Source organism: Linepithema humile, chromosome 4, assembly GCF_040581485.1.
Source record: "Linepithema humile isolate Giens D197 chromosome 4, Lhum_UNIL_v1.0, whole genome shotgun sequence".
NCBI lineage: Eukaryota > Metazoa > Arthropoda > Insecta > Hymenoptera > Formicidae > Linepithema > Linepithema humile.
Window position 1 is genome coordinate 30,631,178 of NC_090131.1, and position 22,971 is coordinate 30,654,148.

General features: G+C 34.7%; 1 protein-coding gene across 3 annotated transcripts in view; it reads right to left on the reverse strand.

Moving 5' to 3' along the window:
* Positions 1 to 487: 487 nt before the first annotated feature.
* Kul (Kuzbanian-like) overlaps positions 488 to 22,971 on the reverse strand; it is a 29,407-nt gene continuing 6,923 nt past the window's right edge. For all 3 annotated transcript variants that reach the window (XM_012365069.2, XM_067353140.1, XM_012365070.2), the window contains exons 4-18: positions 22,435 to 22,553; positions 11,941 to 12,187; positions 11,183 to 11,311; positions 10,768 to 10,955; positions 10,224 to 10,364; positions 9,979 to 10,103; positions 9,595 to 9,723; positions 9,285 to 9,453; positions 8,996 to 9,165; positions 8,473 to 8,643; positions 8,097 to 8,224; positions 7,891 to 8,005; positions 7,690 to 7,824; positions 6,754 to 6,987; positions 488 to 6,526 (exon numbers count right to left, since the gene is read on the reverse strand). In XM_012365069.2, coding sequence (XP_012220492.1) covers positions 5,669 to 6,526; positions 6,754 to 6,987; positions 7,690 to 7,824; positions 7,891 to 8,005; positions 8,097 to 8,224; positions 8,473 to 8,643; positions 8,996 to 9,165; positions 9,285 to 9,453; positions 9,595 to 9,723; positions 9,979 to 10,103; positions 10,224 to 10,364; positions 10,768 to 10,955; positions 11,183 to 11,311; positions 11,941 to 12,187; positions 22,435 to 22,553 — 3,058 coding nt within the window. In that variant the 3' untranslated portion in view covers positions 488 to 5,668. The remainder of the gene's footprint in view (positions 6,527 to 6,753; positions 6,988 to 7,689; positions 7,825 to 7,890; positions 8,006 to 8,096; positions 8,225 to 8,472; positions 8,644 to 8,995; positions 9,166 to 9,284; positions 9,454 to 9,594; positions 9,724 to 9,978; positions 10,104 to 10,223; positions 10,365 to 10,767; positions 10,956 to 11,182; positions 11,312 to 11,940; positions 12,188 to 22,434; positions 22,554 to 22,971) is intronic.

Here is a 22,971-nt window from a genome sequence, read left to right on the forward strand (position 1 = left end):
GCAATGCCGAGAGTAATGTATTAAAAGAAATGGAAACGTTATTTTGTTATACTATTATATAACTTTTACACAATGTAATGGATAAACAAATTTTTTATACTTATCAAACTGTTATAAGTACTAATAAAATACACAATCTTAAATAATCTTCTTATTAAATTTGTCGTTGATTGATTTTCATATAACTTTTCTATAAAATTATAAAATATATTGTTTAGACAGCATGTTGGAAAATGGAATCAATGAAATTTGAAGCTTACGTCCGTGCAATAACAAATGCAAAAATCGGAAAATAAAATAATCTATTTTTTGTCTAATATTAAACACGTTTCAGTTGATGAAAATTTTTCCGTTCAATTTTTTCAATTGGTGCGGCAAGCTAATTCTATAGATCAAATTCAAATATAGAATTCTACAGTTTTCTTAAGATATTTCTTTTAACATTAAATGTTTTTAATATTACATGTATTATTTACGTGGTCGCTCATTTCTTCATATTTCATCTAGCATTTATTGGTATACAGTTATGTACATATATCGCGCGAGAGATACGCAATTTCACGCGGCGCTCTCATTATATTTGTACAAAGTCCGTGTAAAAATACAGCAACCCCATTTCATATCAATTACAAGTTTATAGTACGTGATAAAAGTTAAAATAATAACAGTCTCGCCTCGGACGTATCCAATATTCCGAATATGATTCGGATCGAGACCACTTGTGCCCTCGACTTTGTCGATTCGAGTGTGTTGTGTCATTTGGCACGCGGGAGCGATTTCCGCCACCCGCCACTGCTAGCCGTTAAATAGAACAAGAAGCACTCGAGTTTAATGGGAATGGCTACGATATATACGAGCAATTAATTTATTCAATGACTTGGCTAGTCGCAATAGTCGCTCAGTGTTCTTCTCATTCACAGATCAAAAATACGGTGCGTTCGACTATAATTACTGGACTACGATATTTCTTTAAGTCGTATGACGAGTATACATATTGAAAAAGATTTTACGCCAACTTTGCTCTTCTTTCCTCATTTGTTTAAGAGATTCAAATAGCGAGCAAATTTCTTTCAATATCATTTTTTTGTTAAACAAATGTTTTATTAAAACTTGTTTGATTTTTCGTTAGTTTTTCTTAATATATGATCTATTCTTCTATAATTAGCTTTTTTTTTTATGCTAAATAAAGCAAAATATATCTTTAGCTAGAAACTAGTATAACTCAATTTTCTTTTTAATTAAAAGAAATTGTAATTGTGTTCCTATATTAAAATGTGTTCCAATTAAAAAAATATCAGATATTATTATTAAGATCAATCGATATCTATTTTTCTCTTTAACTTTTTTTTTCTTTGATTTTGCTACAAATTGATAATTTCTACAATTACTAATGTTTATTGGTATCTAGTAGGTATTTATCAAGATTTACTGGACTTCAAGATCATCTTCAAAATCCAAGTGGCGGCTAATCTTTCTCATAATGTGTACATTCTCTATCGCACTCAGAAATTCTTAGAATCGTAGAAAATTGTTATATGTAATACGCATTTACAAATTTGATTCATGTCACGGCTAAATCTTTCGGTAGTCTACGCAAAGTTAACTACAATTTATTTATGTATTAGGATTAGGATTCAAATATCCAAATATTTTTGCTATCTGCTGACTCTATGTCCAAACTACGAGTTTTCTCTCTTTTTTTTTCTTTTAAATTATAACGCAAATCTTATGTCTAAAGCGACATACGTACTACTTACTCAAAGTATATGTATGTATCACAATATATATATATGTATGTATTAGCATGTAGATGTAACAGAGTACAAACGAGTATCCGAAGCAATATATAATTTGCCGCGCTTACACGCGATTTCGCAGCGATTCTCGCGCAGCGATTAGGCACAACAAAGCGAATCGCGCGGACATGGCCACTGGCTCATAATTAAATACTCGAGTATCAGAACCGGTAAAATTTCAGTGATTTTGTAATCAAATGTTACAAATGGTTCGTGACGATTTTCTCCTTTTTCCTCAAAAAATAGTCACTGTAAATTAACAATTTTTCTTATCTAGAATTAAAATATATTGAAATAAGCATTAAGAATTGCAGTTTAGATGCAGAAAAATACAATATTTTTTCAAAAGACGAAGAAAACAGTTTTAAATATTATTTTTGATCTCAAAGAAAACGCATTAAAAATTTTACGAAATAAATTTCCTTCAATTAAATTGTTTTTTACAAAGTGTAGAATTGACTCACGATGTGTTAACATCGATTTCAATTCCCAATTAATTCAAGAAGAAATATAATATAATTCTAAAAAGTAAAAAGCATGCTTTCTTAAGAATTCTTAAAAAGCAATTATGTCTTTGAATCGTATAAAAGTAACATCACATTTTTTTATAAATGAAGCACACATGCGTTCGTGTGCTCACATTATACCCCCTCCCCCCCACACACACACACCCCACCTCTCCCCCACACAGGCACACACAAAAAGTGAGTTTTTTTCATAAATTTTTGCTATCACTATTCTCACGAAAGCGGAATAAAATACAAAATACGATCGGTCACGTATAATACACATTTGATGAAGCATAAGTTCTGCGGAGTTTTAATTTAATTATATACGCAAATGTACACACATTATAATTGTAAATGTACTGTCCTTATGAGCTCATAGTTGAAACTTCATTTAACAAATCAGACTCCCCCAATTACTTTTAATAAACGAACGTATAATATGCGTAGCGCCTTATCGCTGCTATCAATAGTTGCATTCAGTTGCAAAAATTGATTGTACATATGTGTTCTTAAAAAAATAAAAAAAATAAAGTGTAATTAATTAGCAATATAGCTTTCTTTAATTTGGAACCATTTACAATTTTAATGACCGCATACAGATCGTTAATTGTTTGCTAGAAGAATTTGTTAATTTAGCTGCAATATATAATTCGAAAATTAAACATAATTTGCTTATATTATAAATTATGTAAGTACATAACAGTATAAATAGCTTTAGTTAAATAACTTTAATTAAATTAAAAGAAATCTATCAGACCCTGTTTATATCGTTTAATAATTTTAAACAAAAATGTTGCTAGTTGTATAATATTTACGTTATCTCTTTTTCTCCCTCAGAGAATAATATTTCTTGTTAAGGAATGATACAAAATTAAATAGCTATAATGAGCATATTAATATCATTAATGTTATTATTCTTGAGTATCGAGTCCATATCAATCTGACTTTGTTGTTTTACTGTACAGAGTGATGACTCATACGTTTTGACACGTCAGGCAGGCAGTATGAGAAGTCAGTGATCGTAGAGATCTTAAAGAGAGGATACATTAACCGTACTCATACGTGTTGGCTGATGAGAGCTAGCAGAGTCGACTTCATAAACGATTATAACTGATTAACTGAATCGATCTCGCGATCTGTCACCAAAAACGGAATTGTCGCATCTCAGATGATCAGGCAAGTTTGCGCGACAAGTTGTGTATGAAGCAGACTTTTAAACGTGAACACGTAAATACTCTGTACTGACGATGGGTTACTTTTTTTTAGCTCGAATACACGAACTGTGAGAGAGTACAAGGAACTTAAACTCGATAAATATATATTCGATATAATGCACTGCAAAAAATATGCAAGTCGATTAAGAAGAATCGTGTGAGAAATCTATATTATAAAATTATAACTATATAGAATACGATGCTGATAACAAAAATATTTCTTACGCTTTGTTATATGCGGATCGGTTTTATTGTATATAAAGGTTTTCTTTTTAATTTATCGCTGTAAATTATAAGTTTTTAAATTATAAAAATATCTTTTTATATTTTTTATGATTGTAATTAATATAATAAAACTGATATCTTCATCTTATTGTATTATTTCTCAGTCATTTTTAAAAGTAAATTGCATAGAACAATTAATTATTAATTCTAGTTAACCCACTCTCTTGCAAAACAGGAATATGTACCTTTCTCCTTTCTCTGGATCGTAAAAATATATTTACAAAAATGCAATCGGACAAGAGAATATAAGTACATCGAATGACAGCACCACGGAGTTAAGGGAATGATTAAGTATGAAACAGGAGGAACGATCATGTCCCCTGATAATTCGCGCAACAAAAATTACTAAAACCTGGCGGAACAATGCGTTCATAAAGAAATCCGCATTTTTGTATAGTCTTGAAAAAATATAAGCAATCCACCGTTGGCTCAACCCGCGATTTTCACGAATACGCGCTGCAGATGCAAACTAGATGCTTCGTGAGATGCAATTAGAAATTGTCAATGATAGGAACCACGAGTGAATAATAACGTTATTTGAACGTTACAGGCAGGTCGAGAGCTAAAGAAACCAAAAGGCTTCCCCCAAAAAGTCTCGAACTTCCATTCGAGGCTATTTGACGTCCCGGGGGTTCACTGCCCCATCAAGATCAGCTTTCATTTTCGATTAGCTTTGATCGTGATATACTTAAGTTTTACTTCTTCGCGATCAATATCATAACCTTAGCTATGTTATAAACGATATAGCCGATATACGACACATCACATTATAGTAATGACTATAATACAGAAAGAGAATACACATTATTATAGTTAAAACTATAAAATGTGCATAATTTTCAGCCACATTTATAGCTAAGGCTATAATATAAAATATATAATAGCTATGTTACAGCTAGGGCTAAAACATATAAGGTATTTAATACCTGGTACTGTAGAGCGATGATTATAATCTAGTGTCTGTTATAGCAAATAAAAATATAAGTTTCGAAAGAAATGATTAATGAAAATTAATCAGTTCAGGCTATCAATGAATGTAATTTGTCTTTTGTTTTCTCGCGATCAATATATCGTTATATAAGTCAAAGCTTCATCTTTGTCATTCTAAGTGTGACTTTTCTTAAGTTTTGGAAAAAATGCAGATTAACAGCAGGCACGGCGTAAATAGATTTCAAGATAAAATATTACTTTTAATATCTTAAAGCGTTTTCTGTTTCGAGTATAACGCATTAATTGTGCTGATCCCTAAAAATTTAAAGCTATCATTGAGAAGAAAGTTGAGGACAAATTGTAAGACATAATCTGCTGTCATAGTTTTGGAAAGTATCAAGCAAGTAAATCAATATTTATATACTTGCAGTGTTTAAACACTAGTCGCTCTTAAACAGTGGATTTGGCCCCTTTCTTTGGAAGAAGAAAACTGGCTTGATCGTCAAAATCTAACGTCGGCGCAGCCCGTACGTTTGCCGTCAAAACTTTGTTTTGTAAAATTGTTTAATTCATTCAACGAATGTGCCTGAAGACCATCGCGTTATCAATTTTAACATAAACATTCGCAAACGTAGAACCAGCTGCGCTGTCGCTCCATTCTGAAGAAAGAAAAAGGAATAACAACGATAATCAGTTGGAAAAAATGACAAATTAAGACACCGTTCGACAAATCAGGCGACAACCTTTCTTTTCATATTTTTAGATAGGATTCTTCCGCGCACGAGCTAGCAATTCAATGTTATATGTACGAAATTATTATTCCGCGTATTTTAAAGTGATCTGTTCGCGCTAAGAAAAGGAATAAAAATATAAGAGTTCCTTGGTCGCCTGGCTCGAAATAAAACGCGAACACGCTCGTTATAGAAATCAATGGTCACGTGTCCGAGAAGAGAAACTCGCTTTCGGACAATAGTACTTCCAGGTCGGAAGGTACGGTGTGCAGATCGGAATTGGCCGGTTCTGGTAGATCACTGCCGCTATTCCTGATACCAGTTGGAGCGATTTGTCGCGCTCTGCCTATCCTGACGCGATCTTTTCTTTTAGCCGTTCGCAGAAGCACTCCGGTTCTTGGCAGCTTCGCTGTTCTGCCGCTCGCGTTTGCGTGATTCATAGCTGTGGCTGGCGCTTGAGCCACCTTGTCGGATTTGCGTAGCTTTACACTGAATCGGAATGGCGGTTTATATACAACTTGGAGCCTTGCCCGTTCCTTTCTGGCGAGAGAACTGGACAAATTCTTCAGTTCCGCTCGTCCGGCTTCCGCACCGAGTCGTCGCGTGGACGTTAAAGCCTGTTGCCTCGACACCGTCGGTTTGGCTCCCGCTGCCCCGCCGGTCGTCAGCCCTACCGGAGTCGACTTGCTTTTCGGCAAACCGTTCACGTTATTTCGCGCACCAGTCTCTGGTCGACACTGCGAGGACGCCAGTAACCAGGAACGCACTTTGTTCTTGGGATCGGCGTTCGGCTCTGGTTCCTTTTCCGCCTGAATCGCCGAGTAGTCGATCACTTCCTTTCTGTGCTGCTTCTTGCGCTTTCTCTTGTCGTTGTCGCCGTTCACCGTATTGTTACCGACACTTTGTCCTTTGTCTTTTGTTGACGTAGTTTTCTTCCGTTTGTTCTCCTGCGCAGCAGCAGCTAGAGCTTCGGCAGGTCGCTTCCGTACGAAGTCGTCTACTTGTCCGGTGGATAATCTCTTGTTTTGCTGATTTGGTTGTTTCTTTTTCGTTATGACGTCCTTTAAGTAGAAATAAAGAATTCTTTTTTCTCCAATAGCCACAAAAGCAGTCATATAAAATTATAGTTTTTTAAATTTTATTTAAACTTATTTAAATTATGTTATCTAAGTAATTTACATTCAATTATGTTGGTATAAATAAATTAGTGCAAAAATATTAGTATTCAGTATTTTTTTAATAATTAACATTTTTTTAAAATAAATTTTTTTATTGAAACTGATCTTACCTTATTGTTAGATTTATTATCTACATGGCCGCTGTCTTTATGTTTGCGATGACGCCTCTTTTCTCTGACTTTTCTACTGAGAGGAAGTTTTGCACGTACTGCTGGCGGATGTACCGTCACTCCCTCCGCACCCTCCGGCGGAAGTCGAACCGTTTCCGTCGTAGAACTGTGGATTATCGTGACAGACTTTAGCTTCAAGTCCGGTCGTTTGCCCAGTAATCTCATGCTGGCCACCTAAAGCGAGAAAAAGAGATTTTTTCTTGATTTTTATTTTACTTTTTCATTTTTTATTGAAAATATGCAGATTTATGAATGTATGAAAATCGAGGTAATAATTGCCATATGTATATGTAAATATGTAAATGTCACAAACTGTTTTTTATAAAATAACAAAGATTACAATTTGCGAGAAAGTTTAAATTACTATTTCATTCAAAAAGCAATTACTTTACATTTTTTTAGCAGCTACAGGAATTATTGTTTCTACATGGTAAGTTGCTGATATACATTTAATAAAATCTGCATTATATCTTAGAATTGCACATAATTCTAATTAATAATATACACAATAATGTATAATGATACATTTTTGTCAAATATTATTTTGTAATAAATATTGCTGAATTGCGATATACAAGTAGCCTACATAACATGTTCCTACACTTACTCTCGTTGCATTTCACTCTTTTCCTTAGCCGTTTCTGGCAGTAAACATTTTCAATATATAAGTAAAATAATCGGTTTCTCTTTAGTATTTCTTTATGCAAAAACATATTCATTTATGTATTTCATATAATCAAAATTTAACAAATTAGTTGTTAATTGAAAATAATTAAAAGAATAAACAAAGGAAAAACTGCAGGATTTTAGAATTTGATTTTTATGATAAAAAATAACAAGTAGCTCAATAGAAGATCTTAATAATGATATACGTACCAGTAATGATATTGCTGCCAACACTATCAAAGCAGCAGCATACCAATGTTCAGCGACCCACCGCCTAAAAGTAGCAAGGCTTTCGTCGGATAATAAGAGTTTTCTTAAAGTCGCTAATGGACCGCTTGGATCAACCTAAGTAAAATATTTCAATTAATGTCGCTTCTTTCCCTCAATCATTCGTGACCAAGTTTTACTCACCTCGCGACATTTTTGAAATACATCGCAGTAGCCGTTGTAATCATTGCACGGAGTTCCAGGCTTCGAAAACATATCGGGGATATCGTACGGCGGAGAGTTCCAGTCAAAAGACGATCTACGAAAGAATATCCGATAAACATATCAATCTTTATGAATTTTTAAAACTTTTTTGCGAATTCATTGAGAAATAATATGAAATAATGTACAGGCATGGTTGATTTTCACCAGGAAGTCGGCAACAGAGTTCGCACGCCTTTGTCGATAAATCGTTCGGACCCGGTATGCACTGGCAAGATTCCAATCCATATGCTAAGCAAATGCTACCGGTACATTCCTGTTGCAGACATAGATTTTATGCATGTGAGATAAGCCATTTTTGTTTGCTCAAAAGTATGTATAATACTTGATATATATGTATATAGAATGTTCCGGAATATGCAAATTTGTATTTCAAAAGTTGCTGCTTAGATTAAAAAAATCGCAAAAATTCTTATTGCTTGTCTTTTAAGAATTTTCCTGTATCGTAGCTTTATTCGTGAATTTTGGCACACTTTATATAGCTTTAATGAGACTAATATTTACCCCCATGAAGCAAACTAGTTCGCGACCATTGCAGATAGTCTTATTAGGCTTGTTAATTGATGGTGGGCAATACGGTGAACGACCGTCGCAGAAGCTTGCGTCGCGACAACCATTATCGTCTCTGCACTTATCTCCAAAACGGAGATTACATTCGGCGGTACAGCACGGACCCTGAAAAGAAAAGCAAATAACGCTGTCGAAATTATATCATGTCACACATGCGTAGAATATCATATAATTACATGATCCATATATTCTATTATAAAAGTTGCGCGCGTCTAAAGTAAATTTTACGCAATATCACTTAAATTAATTAACACTTGAAACAAAGAACGAATAATAAATGTAAATATACTGATAAACAATTATTCGGAAATTTAGATATTTAATATTTAATATTCAAGATTGAATGAACACAAGTACGACTAGAAACTCCGAGTTAAATTTTGAGGAGAGAAAAATCGTCTGAAAATTCCCTCGACAATACAGTCCGACACGAATCTTTTACAAATGTCATGCATACTTGACTAGGACTGCATATGGAGCCTGGTGTGAGTGTGCACGGGGTTTCCTCAGCTGGCGGATAACGTCGCTGAGGAAAACAACACGAGTCTCTACAATCCTCTTCCCAGCCACAGTCGCACTCCTCGCCCTCTTCTACGACGCCGTTGCCGCATAGCGAAACTTGCGGTTCTGCAATAAACATCACAGCTTAGAGCTCACAGAATAATTAAAGAAATATATGGGGTGTTTTCGATCAATTTTGTTTCGTCATAATCGCACTCTGTGTTGTTTCTGCTTATAAAGCTCACCAGTGAAGCATCCCTTCGGCGAACGCGCCTTGCTGTTCAGCACTGGATTTATAGCGTTCAGGCTGCACGGGCTGAAGCGATTGTTATTACGCTTATCGCCGCTGGTAGCGCGGGCAAACATTATAAAATTACCGTCTTCACCGCCCGGTGTACATTGTTCTGGATCGTGCTGGAGGCAAAAGGACAAAGAGACATTATAAGCCTGCCACAATCATTTGTTTATTGAGAGAATAACATTATGTAGCGTCCACTGCAAAATGTAGAACACAAAGTTCTGAATGCAATTGACGTGTGGAAATATAATGCGTACCGGCGAGCCAAAGTTGTGGCCGATCTCATGAGCCAAAGTAACGTGGGAGACCGCAGGCGGTACGTGCTTTCCGTAATTTAATAAGGTCACTATCCCGGTGTTTAGCGATTTCATGCTGCCGCGGTAATGCTGTAACATCATTTCGTCGATCATTTTTCGCTAAGTTTGATTTCATGTTTTTTTTATACTGTAATAGTTGTAAAGAATTTGAGAAATTAATTTTGTTAAGTAATTTAATAATAAATTTTTTTTAAATTTGATATATTATCAAATGTTAAAAAAGTTTAATTACACATTCTTGATTCAGCTATTGAAAACTAGAAGAAATTCTAAAGAAATATTTATTCGAAGAATCTAGATTTATCGCTTTTTATCTGCACTTACTCCGTTCTTCTCACATACGCCGCCGGCATTCTTGAGATCGCCCGTCCACGCCAAACCCAGAGTTCCCATTTCGAAATCCCGATACGTGAACATGTAAGCCAGACAGAACGCGTCATAGTCCTCCTCTGTAACAAGGCGAACATCAAAGTATTATGAATTCAGCGGACTATTGCTTCGTATGAATATTAATGTATTGGAATTACGTCATATTAAGCTTTAACACAAACACCGTGAGAAATTTTTACCTGAAAAGAGTTCTAAATACTTTTCTACGCCGTAATTGCCCGGAAAACGATAATTGGGATCTCTCAATGCGATTTCGCTGTGCACTTTAATGCGTTTTATCATGAAACTGATGTTATCTGGCCGTCCATCTTGGTTGAAATCTGAAAAAAATATGACATTGTTAGAATATTGCAATTGTTGGATTTAATATTTAAATATCAATTTGTGTGGATAAATATATAAACACCAATTATAAATAAAATAAAAAAAAAACAAATCTTTCTCTTATTATTATCAATCACAGTGGAAAATCCTACAGATATTTTGATAATTTCTCTGACATTTTTGGTATTTTCTGAAATTCCTTTTTCCTCGCTTTTTCAATATATTTTGACCATTTTAAGTTAGATTTCTTTGAATTTATTGTCTATAGTTTCTTGATAGTTTTAAATTTATTTGACTTTTTGGTCTTTATTTCGATTTGTTTTCCGGCATGCGACAAATCTGTTAGATCATTTCTTCTATGCGAGCACGCGATATATCGCTGTGGAGAAGAACACCAACCTGTGTGTTTATAAATGGAGTTGACTCTTTGCACGTGCCTCGTCATCACCTCGATACAAGCTTCCTCCGTGCCGTATCGCGCAAAAAACTGATGGTCTGCTTGCAAGTAGAGCATACAGGTAGTTTTCCGGGGATCTACCGTTGCGCGCTTGTGCAAATGCCTCGCGATCCGATCTTTGCTACTCGCGCTACGGACAGGGAAAAGAAATAAGGTCCCTTTATTGAACGATAAAAAACACCGCGCTTCTCGTATCTAAATTCTTAACTCTGCGCTGAAAATGTGCGCTTGTATAAATTCTATTTTAATATTGCGAGTTCAATTCAGACTATGATTTTCATATCTAGTGTTACTATCACTAAAACAGCGGAAAAAAGAATGAGAATATTTTCTTCTCACAAATGCAAAAATACTCACGCGTTCATGAATTCAACATCATTATTCCTTTCTAATGTTAACACCCTCGCGTTATTTTCTCTCGAGTAGAGAGCAACGTGTTCGCCAAGCAAAGGCTCGTAGAATGTCTGAGAATTGTTGTACCTGTACCTAGAGAAACACACATCGCAAAGTTTAAATTTACATTTAGAGTTCGCCATATGAAAACTGACGTGAAACGCATAATATATGATAATTGCAGCTGACGAGAATTTCCTTAAACATGTCTAAATAACAGCACATCTGCCAACAATACGTGCTTTTTTATTATTCTCTCTATGTGAGTAACTTTTGTAAAGTTAGATGACAGAGTGTATATGCCGAGAATGTGTAAAATAGCTAGTTATATAGTCACTCAAATTATAAATTACATTTAACATACACAATATAAGATAAAAAATAAATTTTAATGAAATTTTATCAATATCTGCTGTATAATGACATAAAAATATTGTAGGATGATTATACTATTATTTAACTACATTTAACTATTCTAAAGAATAGTTTATATAAACGTCTGTTATATTTATAAAAAAAAATATATGTCATTACAATTCGAATTCAAGATCTTATAAAACTTCGTACTGATTTTAATTTCGTTTCCATGTCATCATGAAAAATCACTCATGAATTTTAAATTGGTTATATAATCCGAAGAAGAGAATTATCGTCGTTGTATCTCCGTTCGATTTATATCGATGATCACTGTTTATTGATTTCCAAGAATTAGCCGGACTCACCTTTCGAAGGAATTACGAAAAGCTTCCTTCCGGTGCAGCTGATGACTTGCGCACGGTAATGGATGTGGCGGGGTGATAACATCAGAAGTACGATAAGCTATGCTGTGATAGGGCGGCGACGTGTCTTCATTCTTATTCAAATACCTGCTCGTCGGCTCGATGTAGTACTCTTCGAATCTGGTCACGACGCTGCCGTCGAAGAGACCATCTTTTGTAACGACGCCCTGCACCACGGCGCTCTCGTCCTCTAAAGAGAAAAGAAAGCCAGTCAATAAAATGTCAGTGATCTAATTTACGAGAAAAAACAATAATTTTCATTATATCGTCGATTGCTCAGCACAATTTTCAACATTTTTCCCTATACAGAAAATATTTGCAGAGTGTGATCAATTATTCCATACAATACATATATAATACATAGCAGCCTGCCGCATTTTAATAACACTCAAAAACTGAAATTGCTAAATATGTTATTAATAGCTTTCACAGAGACAGCTCATGTTGAATGTACGCGGTATAACGCCGAGCTACCCTTTTAAATCTACGAAAATATGATGGCAAACCACGGCGGCAAAAAAATTCATTCCCACAGTGCACATAAAGTTACCGTTAAGGTAATTATATTTGTAGAAGCCTTTATTTCGTGTGACCGTGCTTTTACTATTTTTTGAAATTTTTACGAAATTTTTGAAATTACTTCAAAAGTTAACCAAAATGCGCGAGGCGAAATTGAGAGAGAGAGAGAGAGAGAGAGAGAGAGAGAGAGAGAAAGAGAGAAAGAGAGAGAGAGAGAGACGTTTGTACGATAACTTTTCGGACAGGATTAGAACGGATTGCTAGGCATTTAGGATCCGGGGACGAGCCATAACTTCGTTTCACCGTGCAATTCCATCTCCATCGGGACAACTCAACTTCCTGAATGAAGCGACAGATTTCCACGGAAAATTCTTAGAATCGAAATATGCTGACGCGATGAACGAGAAATTTCTTCTACTTACTTTATCGATAGTGAGCGACATAATTTTATGTATTTTTGAAAAATGTCTACTGCAAGTTATTTCTTTAAATCTCTTACTTGTATAATAATTCATTATACATCGTACATGTATACAATTATATCTTCTAAATATAATAATATAATCTGAACGGACTTTTTGATTAAATATTCTCATATTATATTCCATTTTTACCCTTTATATAATGCAAAACTAAGCATAGGATAGATACAACAATGAATACCGGAAATGTTGAATTTTATTTGGGAAAAACAGCGTGCATTGAAATTGTCGTTCAATATATTTATATGTATATTTTACTTTCTACAAATATATTTTTGTAAAGATTTTAGAGATTGGAAAATAGGAAGAAACGGAAATGTGTGTGGAAGACATTTGGAAAATCACAAGAATTTCGTATTCGTGACATACGACAGTTAATCATTATAAGAATTATTATTATAAGAAAATATGATTTCTAATATTATTTTTCACACTATTTTAATTTAATATAACTAATTTAATACATATTTATATTTAATACATATTTCTGCAATTACAAAACTAATTAAAATTCTTTTAACTTTGTATTAAAACTTAAATAAGATAGATCGATTTGTTATCTATTTTTACACCGCTGTAATCTTTAAAGAAAAAAAAAGAAAAATTTTAGACATTTTTCTTTAAGCAGAAATCGATTCTGCTATAAGAGAATTCTTGACTAAAATACCAGTGATTTTGAAAGACACACTGCGAAAAGACGACTGCACCTTCTTTCAGGCCACAAGAACGTCGTCGATTAGAACCTAAGAAGAGATAGCAGCGCGATATTGAGATGCCTAGCAAATTCCAAGTGCAGTGGAATTTTGCAATCCCTTCAAAATAGAAAAATAAAGAATATGGAACTCTCGTACTCTTTCAATCTATTCTATAAATTTTCTTGGCTAATTTGATCCCATTTCTTGCGATAATTTAAGCATAAACGACGATTTCCTGCGAGTAAATATAATCAATATGCATCGGCATTTCTTTCTTTCTCGGCAAAAAGATTGTCGACGAAAAATGAATCTCCCGTGAGACGTTCAATATCAGAAAGAGCAAAAGACAGACAGGAAATGAGAAGCAAAAAAAGCAAACGTGGAAACACGAGGAAACCGTCCAGATTAAATTTGGTCGTCTTGATTTTGACAAGCTTGATTTAGATCAAGCTTAAATCTTCCGACCTGAATAAAACCATCTTATATCATACACTATGTTTACGAATAATACATAAAAATAATAATGACGACAATAAGAGTTGCGAAAAATAGAAAAAAAATATGAGAATTTCTTTACCCGCTAATTAATGACAGAACAAACGCAAACAAAAGGACTGTTAATGAACATTACGGAAAATACGCTGATTATAAAGTAAGAGAAAAGATATGAATATAAATAGCAAACGGAGGTTGAGGAAGAGTGAATAATAAAAGCAGGAAACAACAAGAGGAGTGAACAAAAGTATAGGGATTATAATTGTCTTCGTATGATTACCAGTGATGTGCTCTTTTTAATAACATTTGTTCGGGACAGCTAGGCGCTACTGATCACATTCGAGAAAAAAGAAAGAAAAGGATAATCTGCGGCTTAATCGAGCCTCATCTCAACGCGACAGTTTGGATAGGCGTGAAGCGGAAGTACATCGTGCGCAGAAAAACAAAAAAAATTGATATTAATATGGAATATGACTGCGAGAAATATAATACGTGAAAGTAAATTGAGCAAAATGGAACACAAGTGGAAAAACAATGAAATATTTAATTGTGTCTTTAATCTTTCATCGCAAATATTGCAAGATTTTACTTTGTACTATAAATACAATATATTATAAAACAGTTTTATTCAATCAACACGGAACCATCTACTATTTAATGAAATAATCAAATAATTCTATTTTCGTGTGATATGGTCCAAATATAGTAATTTTGGCATGGTGCGTGTCACATTGACCACATTACGCGTCCGATAGGAATCGCGGTATTAGCATCAGAATCCCCCGACACATATGTGCGACTGTATTCCGGTGTAGCATGCAGGCGATTTATCAATTATTCATCACGGCGTTTCACGCTTGCGAAACATTATTCAGCGCAGTCGTAATAGTCAAATACTCTCGTTACATGTTCATACGGATTTACGCGCTGCGAGAAGCGTCGACGCGAGACAAGAGAAGAATGTTGCGCCTTTCCGAAAGAATCGACTTCCAAAAGTATTCTCGGGAGAAAAAGTTAGTCGGATTGACTTTGAGAAAAGAGATCGAACATATAGACAAAGGCAAACAGAAGAAAAACAATAGAAAGGGGGAGAACAATTAACTTATTTAATCGGCGCTAATAATATACATCCTGCGAAGTCTACTAGCGAAATGTTTAAATGATCTTAATACATTGTTTAATCAGTAATAATCCTTCAATTTTGATGAACTTTAAATATATTATAGCAAATCAAAATAGAAGACGTGCAATTGATGAATGAGCTCTAATTTAGGTTCAAAAAATTTATGTATAATGCACAAAATGGCCAGATTATCTCCTCTGGATGAAGCTACCGCTTCGTGTCCGTTCGACAATCATATACTGACTTCGGAGTTACTTCGTAATTTCCTCCACCCGCGGGGATTGGAATTTCTCAGTCGCAGAAACAAAACATGACGTCATGCATTGCAGTTTAATTATTCCGAACTTTATTACTGATCAAAATTCCATTGCCAAGTACAATGCGCAAACCGAGCAACGAGAAGAGAAAAAAAACAAAAAAAACGAAACAGCAATTTATCTCACATTCGTAAATCAAAATACAGTCATGGCACAAGAAATTCTAGAAAAATTAATTAATAAAAGTCTTGCTTCAGTTTCGATGTTTCAAACGTGCACGTGCGAGAAAGAATGCAAAACAGAGTCATGCAAAATGAGCATTAGAGGATCGTCGAAAAAAAAAACAACCGATAAAAGCGGATGAGATATAAAAGAAAAAAATTCGTCAATAATTAATGAATTATTCATACTCGAATTCGTTTTTGTCATAGATTGTAGCGTGTTTTCGTTCATACTTATTCATCGACGGTTTGAATCGTTCATCGATTTTGTGTTTCCACGATAAAACACTCTTGGTTGGTTATTTGAGAGTGCGATTCAATAGATTCAATAGATTCCTTTCTCATCGCTGATCAGTTCAAAAACTAGTATTTTTCACGCTTAATGCATTCAGATTAACATGCTTTTGTCAAATCGTAAAAAAAAGAATTTATGTCACAATTTTGTAACTTTGATATAAATATCGGATTTATTGAGAGAGTCGTTATCGACTCATTGAATGATATAAATTGACCTGAAATACTTACTGACAAATAATTAAAAAATTATCAACAGGTACATCGATTAATAAATATTGTTAGATTACCCAATTTCTTTGCTAAATAAAGATATTATTTTCCATGATTTCTCTACGTTAAAGACAAAAGTACTAGAATAATCATATATCAAAGAAAAACTTAGCATTGCTAATATTTCATGCAGCGAGATTGCTCGCCACGGGCGAGGAGAGAACAAAGTAGCATCAGAGAAATGCAAACGCACACCTCTCTTGCATCTCGAGACGCTTAATTTTCGCAAAAGAATTCGCCTAGCGAGCGAACTAGTTGGCATGCTGTAATCCCGAGAAGTAGTAGAGCGGATCTTTGAAAAGAGAGCGACTGTCCTAATCGCGGAACAAAGAACGAAGAAAATAAAAGAAAAAGAAGCTTGAAAGACAAAGAAAAATCGAAAGATAGAGAATAGGATACGGGAGTGCGGCGGAGGTATGCCATTCGGGAAAGTGCGCGATAAAAGGGATGAAGCGAGAAGACACGTCCTCAAGCGTAGAGGAATTTGGTAACCGAAGAAAGCAGTCGAGGTTTACGAAAGGCTTTCACCGAGAAAAAGCTCTCGTGCTTGTCAGTGAAAAAAATCCAATTTAGTTGCTGAACGTCTAACGGAGCAGTTCGGTCGCGGCGTACCTGATACGTCCGATCGCAGCACAGTGCTATATGCGCGGGAAAGTGCGCTTGAATGATGTTTCATCGTTTAAAAATCGGATTATGCCAGCGAAGCGTCGCTCGCGCATTGATTTATTTCATTTGCGAAATATTGTGATGAAGCTTTTTTCACTAACTCAGCAATAACTTTAATTTATATAAAATAATTTTATATAACGCTAGTAAATTTTTTGTTTCTTTCGTATTCGATATTTTATTATTCAACGCGTCCTCCATCGATTTGATAAAAGTGATATACGTATATGTAGATGGCCAGTTTCGGTCGGCCGTACAAAACATGGAGCCAGCAACGCAGTCAAAACGTGCGTGATTGCTGCGTCAAAATACGTAAAAATCGCGACTGCACGAAGTGGCCTTTTATCGGCGATTCTTCGCACGTGCATTCGCATTCGCAATATGCAGCGAATAGTACGAATTGCTAACAAATGTAAATTCTAAACTCGATAAAATTATATAAGTTTTATTCTCGCTTAATTGTAGGCGACGTTTATTCTTTCGATACTCTTGTTTGCCTCGAATTGCCAATCAAAGAGAGCAATGCAATCTCTCTTAACAAAACTATTTTTCTCCGTTCTCAAGACTCATGGCGCCAAAAGTAATAAATATTCTGCTGTTGATGATCGCGATAAATTATGGACTCGAGTGCACGAGAGATTATTGATGTATCGACAAACACATACCAACATAGTTTGTTAATTGACTATTTGATTACCTGCTATTCAACCTACTCGAATCACGACAAGAAAGAAAAATCAAATTAATTCTCCTTCGAATTGATATTCGCGTTATCGATCTGTTCAATATTCAAAATCAAATTTAAATTAACGGCACTCAAGAACGTTTGGACGTTTGGACGCAAGAAAACGGAGGCAGAAGCCGAGAACTCTCGGTGGCATTGGAGAATGCTGGATAACGCTGGTCACCGGAAAATGGAGTCGAGTACGCTCGACAGCGACCGAGAACGCTCGGATATGAGGGTGGTCTAAAAACCGAGAACACGCGGTAGCGACTGAGAACGCTGTAAGATATATTAATCTCAATAATACTCAAATTAATTACTCAAGCCAAAAGTAAATCGTAATGATTAAATTTTCTTAATTATTAACTTAACAATTAACTTTTTATAAATATGCATACGCCTCGTTGATACATTAGCATTGCCCATTACTTGAAAACTTCATAAAAAGAAAGTTTACACACGTCAGTTTACAAGAAATACATTTTAGTAATTAGATTTTCTTTGTCAGCTAAAAATGCTTCACAATACGCTATGCAGCTTCAAAATCTCGGCTTAATTAGTCGGAGTAGCTATAGTTTTAAAATGCGCGTTCTGTCTTTGTTCTTTTGCCTCATAATTCGTATCTCTCGAGTACGAAAAGCTCTGGAGCGAGAAGTTCTGCTTATGAATACGTTGGGATAAACTGGCGATCGGCCAAAAGAATCTTCATCCTATGATCGTGATCAATTTATTATCCTTTCGCGTTTTAGTTTGCGCGCCAAATTGTTCGTAAAACGTATTATTAATTAAGTAAACAGCACAATTGGTTTGCATATCATAATTTGCAAAAAATTATTATGAAAATAGCCTGTGCTACGTTTCAAAGGTGATTTTAAATAGTTAATTTATCAATCAAGTAAAAGCAAGTATAAAAATAATATTTGACAAACTTATTTAGCACACTTTTAATAATTATTCAATAAACCGACAAAAACATGAGCATATGAGAATTAAATTTAAAAAATTACTAAAAAATATTATAGAAAACAAGATCTATCAGTCCAATGATAGCTACTATCTTCGGAGAACCAGAAAGAAAATGCCATTACTCATAGACTTAAAAGTTTTGCCTATTGAGAGACGAATTTGTCGATTATATGATGACAAATAACAAATTTTGTGCATTTTGAAAGTTCCTAATTAACTATTATCGCAGTGTAAATTTCTTACGAATACAACGATGTAGTTATCATGAAGAAAAGACGTTGCATAATAACATGTCTAACAAATTTCAACAATTGATTGAAAAATCGTCCCGAAATCATCCCTTACTTGTGATATTAAATATTGTGGTATTATAATGAATTCATATTAGGATGATAAAAAATAAAATTGTAGAGGTAAAGAAAGAATTTAATAGAGGAGAAGAAAAAAAATGTAATAAAAAATTTCCATATTTAATTTATAGCTTGTTGACATTAAAGAGATTTGCGGAAATTTAAACAAGCGCTCTTTTTGCCCGTAATTGAATTTTAAGTGTTACAAAATTCGCAACACAGAGCTTATACTAATATAAATATTTAAAAACCAATTATTATCTGTTCCTTTTTCGCGCAAAGAGATAAGAGGTTCATGAAAATAGAATGTAAAATACAGATACCCGTTATAGCGAACATGAAGCTTCGAAACGCCACTAATCAAACGTCAACAGATATGCGCTTATACGAAAAATTAATTTTGTTATTTTGTAGACGTGCCGAGTATGCATTTATCTTGATAAGCGAACTAAATATATCAAATGTACGGGAGAAAATCAAATATGTGGTAAATATTTCATTAATATCTTGTCCCAGCGTAGATTCATTCGTTTATGAACTTTCCAAGTCGATTACTTGCTAATAGTCCGGAGTTATCCGGGATTTTCCATTATCGTGCATTGGAAATCGAGTGTCTCTGGATATGCAATTATACGCGCATATACCGTCAATTAGGCAAGTTTAATTACTAATCGGATTATCGTTGATATGCGTTATCCTGCACCATTGCACTGGTTATCAGGCCGAGCTTGCAACCAATCGTCCAGCAGATTGCAGCGGTTGCTGCAACGCGGGCACGAACGCCAAAAAGTCGAGCTATGTAATTTAATATCCGCATTGCTCTACGCGTAATTACTAATATCGAGCATCGCACGGTTAGATGATAAATTAAATAACAGTCGTGCTGGTTGTAAGATATAATCGCGGCGTTGCCTATGCTAAGTTACGATATAGCCATTTATTGTAACGATTATGTACCGCACGATGTTGGTTGTAATAATAATGTTGATTATATCCCAGAGAGTGTGAAAGAACAGATCTGCCATATTTTTGTCTTGTAAAATTTTCTAGATTTCCCACATTTTCTAAAACGTTTTGGATTTTTTTAATATAAAAAATAATGTTATCCCAATTAAAGCTGTCGCGATTGAGGCAAAGAAGATAATTAACTATTTCACCACTTCACGCATATTGAAAAGCGAGTTATTTCGCTCTTATTGCTTTATACATAAATGCAAATAAATTACGTGTCCGCTTCTCTTTGAACGCAGCGGATAGTGTCGGATTGCTTAAGCCGGATCCTATACACCAAAGTTCGGTGTCGAGTGCAGCTCAATATTCAACCGTGAAGGATTAATAAAATCTCGTCTCTCGATCGATGTCAAGTTGATGCTCTTCTGATCATATCTAAAGACGCGTTTGCAGCCAGCGAACAGATCCTCTCCAGTGAGAGAAAATTGCTCCAATGAACAAAATTGTCATTTACTTTCGTTGGAACAAATATCAAATTAAACATGAATAAATTACACAATTAACGTAACAAATTATTTTTTCGGCAAGATCAGCGTTGCATCAAAGTGTTATTTGTTCAATTAAATTCAGATTTGTTTGAAGGAGAATAAGCCTTGTTTCTTTAAGCAATTTCTTCTCACTTTGTAAAAATATATTTGTAGTATAAACGCGCGCGCGCGCGAATAATTAGACACGCTCAAAACATGCAAATCCGAACCGATTTTTAGACGGAAATTTGTCAGCGTACAAGAACGTTCGTAAGAAACTATTTAGGTACGATATCATCGCTTTAAATCGAAGACTACAACGTCCGGATGTTATTGGAAATAATGCAATTAACATTAATCTTAATAATGCAAATATATTAGAAATATTAAACATTATTTTCTTTGATTTATAGTCAATTAAGTATTCTTCAAATATTGCCACGACAAGATGCCATTACGGCAGTTCAACTTTCCGCAATCTCGGTCGTAGAAACGGTGCGGCGACGGGATCGTTTGCAATTCACGATCCGGCGAAGCGACGGGGCTGCATTCACGATCAAGTTTCTGCCCCGTTCGCGAGCTTGCGGTTACGTTTAGTTCGCCGTATGCTGAAATTATACCGCACACGAACTCTCCCCACCTCCTCTTCCCTGTACCTCCTATTGTCCGACCCATATGTCTGCCTGATTTCTGCAGGAAACGCTTACGGGAATCGTATAATACACCCGCACTATTAATCCTATAGGATCGATTTGATGAATCTAGGCAATATCGTGCGTAGATTTCTATCAGTTTAACCGTTAATTCTTTCCGGAAAAAATAGAAAACAATTTTTTTCACTCGAATCTTTTAAAACCGGAATGATAAATTTATCGGATCTAATTTATACATAAAAATATGTATGTTATCTTTGTTTTTTCTATCACAAATCTAACATAACTTTCGACTTTATTGTCGAATTAATTCGCGAAATCAGTATTCGTAAATTATAATTAAGTAGAACATTTCAGTAACATGTAAACGAATAAAGCGCATCCAAGGATTAAACAAGACACTCTCAGGTGCACTGAAGCATGGTTTCCCTGGGCGAGTGTAGCCGCACGCACATAGTGCACATGTGCCCGCGGAAACCGTTTCAGAATAACGAACAAGAGCGGTTTATACGCTATCCATCATGAAGATGATTTAAAGGATGCTGGTTGTCACAGATATGCTCATCGGTGTATACCACATTTAATCTTGAAATGTGTTGACATTTTTCTTCGCTTGTAATTGCATCGCGTCGTTGATAATAATACATCTTGTTTATGTAATATAATTCCGGTACACAGAGTGAGCGAAAATAAATATTGATTCGATTGCTGCAATGATTATCTCGGTGTTCTCATTATACCGCTCTATGAAGAGGCGAGAACATTTTGTGATTATCGAGATTATCCCCAGTAATCTCGAATCAAAATCCTTGGTCGAAAAACACTACATGCCAACGTAATTAGTCTTTTCAATGTACGCGTTGTGTGTCTTATTATCGTTGAACCAACATAAATAATTTTTGTTATCTTCTGTAATATTTATAATATCTTATTTGTGCATTATTAATATTATCTCTATTATCGAAAATCGTTAAACTCCGATAAAAAATTTTATTATCGCATTTTAAAATAATATTTACAGAAAATAATAATTTAACTTTCTATAATAATAATACAGGGATTGGAAATTTTATACGCAAGAGAATATAAAAAATTCGATCATCTTTCGTATCATTTCTCTAATGTTTTCTCGATGCATGTGTTATCTACATATCTCCTATACTTACAAACTATATTTACATATATATGTATATGTATATTTTTAAATCGATTATAAACGAGATGAGATATAATGGACTTACCCAAAACAGTACCGACGTAAGAATGCGATATGTCGAAGGATATCGGGCCGTTTGTGCTTTCGAAGGATACATCCTTGCTAAACAGACTCGCGTCGCGAACTAAGCGTATCGTCCAGGATCTATAAAACAAATTGTAATTATAAGATAACGAGAGTATTTTTGTAGTTTCAAGCATGGAAAGGTAATTATCGGGGAAGTGACATCAAAAACTGACGCCAACTAAAAATGAAAAATAGAATTTATCTTTTTCATTGCCTTGCTTTGATATATTAGAAATATTATTATATATTCAATAAGATGCAATATGATTATCTATTTTACTTGTGTATACATATACGTTAATTTCTATGGATAAAAGATCTTGCTTATTCTTTTAGATTAAGCGTTGATTTACGCGAAAGGAGTTCTGCAACCGCGAGTAGTGCAAGGCGCGTCGTTTTTGACAACGCCAATAAGAGGCTAGAAGGTCTCGTTTACTAAATTAAGCGGCGATTCAGCGGAAGGATACTGCGCGAAAGTGGGGAGCTGCAGCTGGAG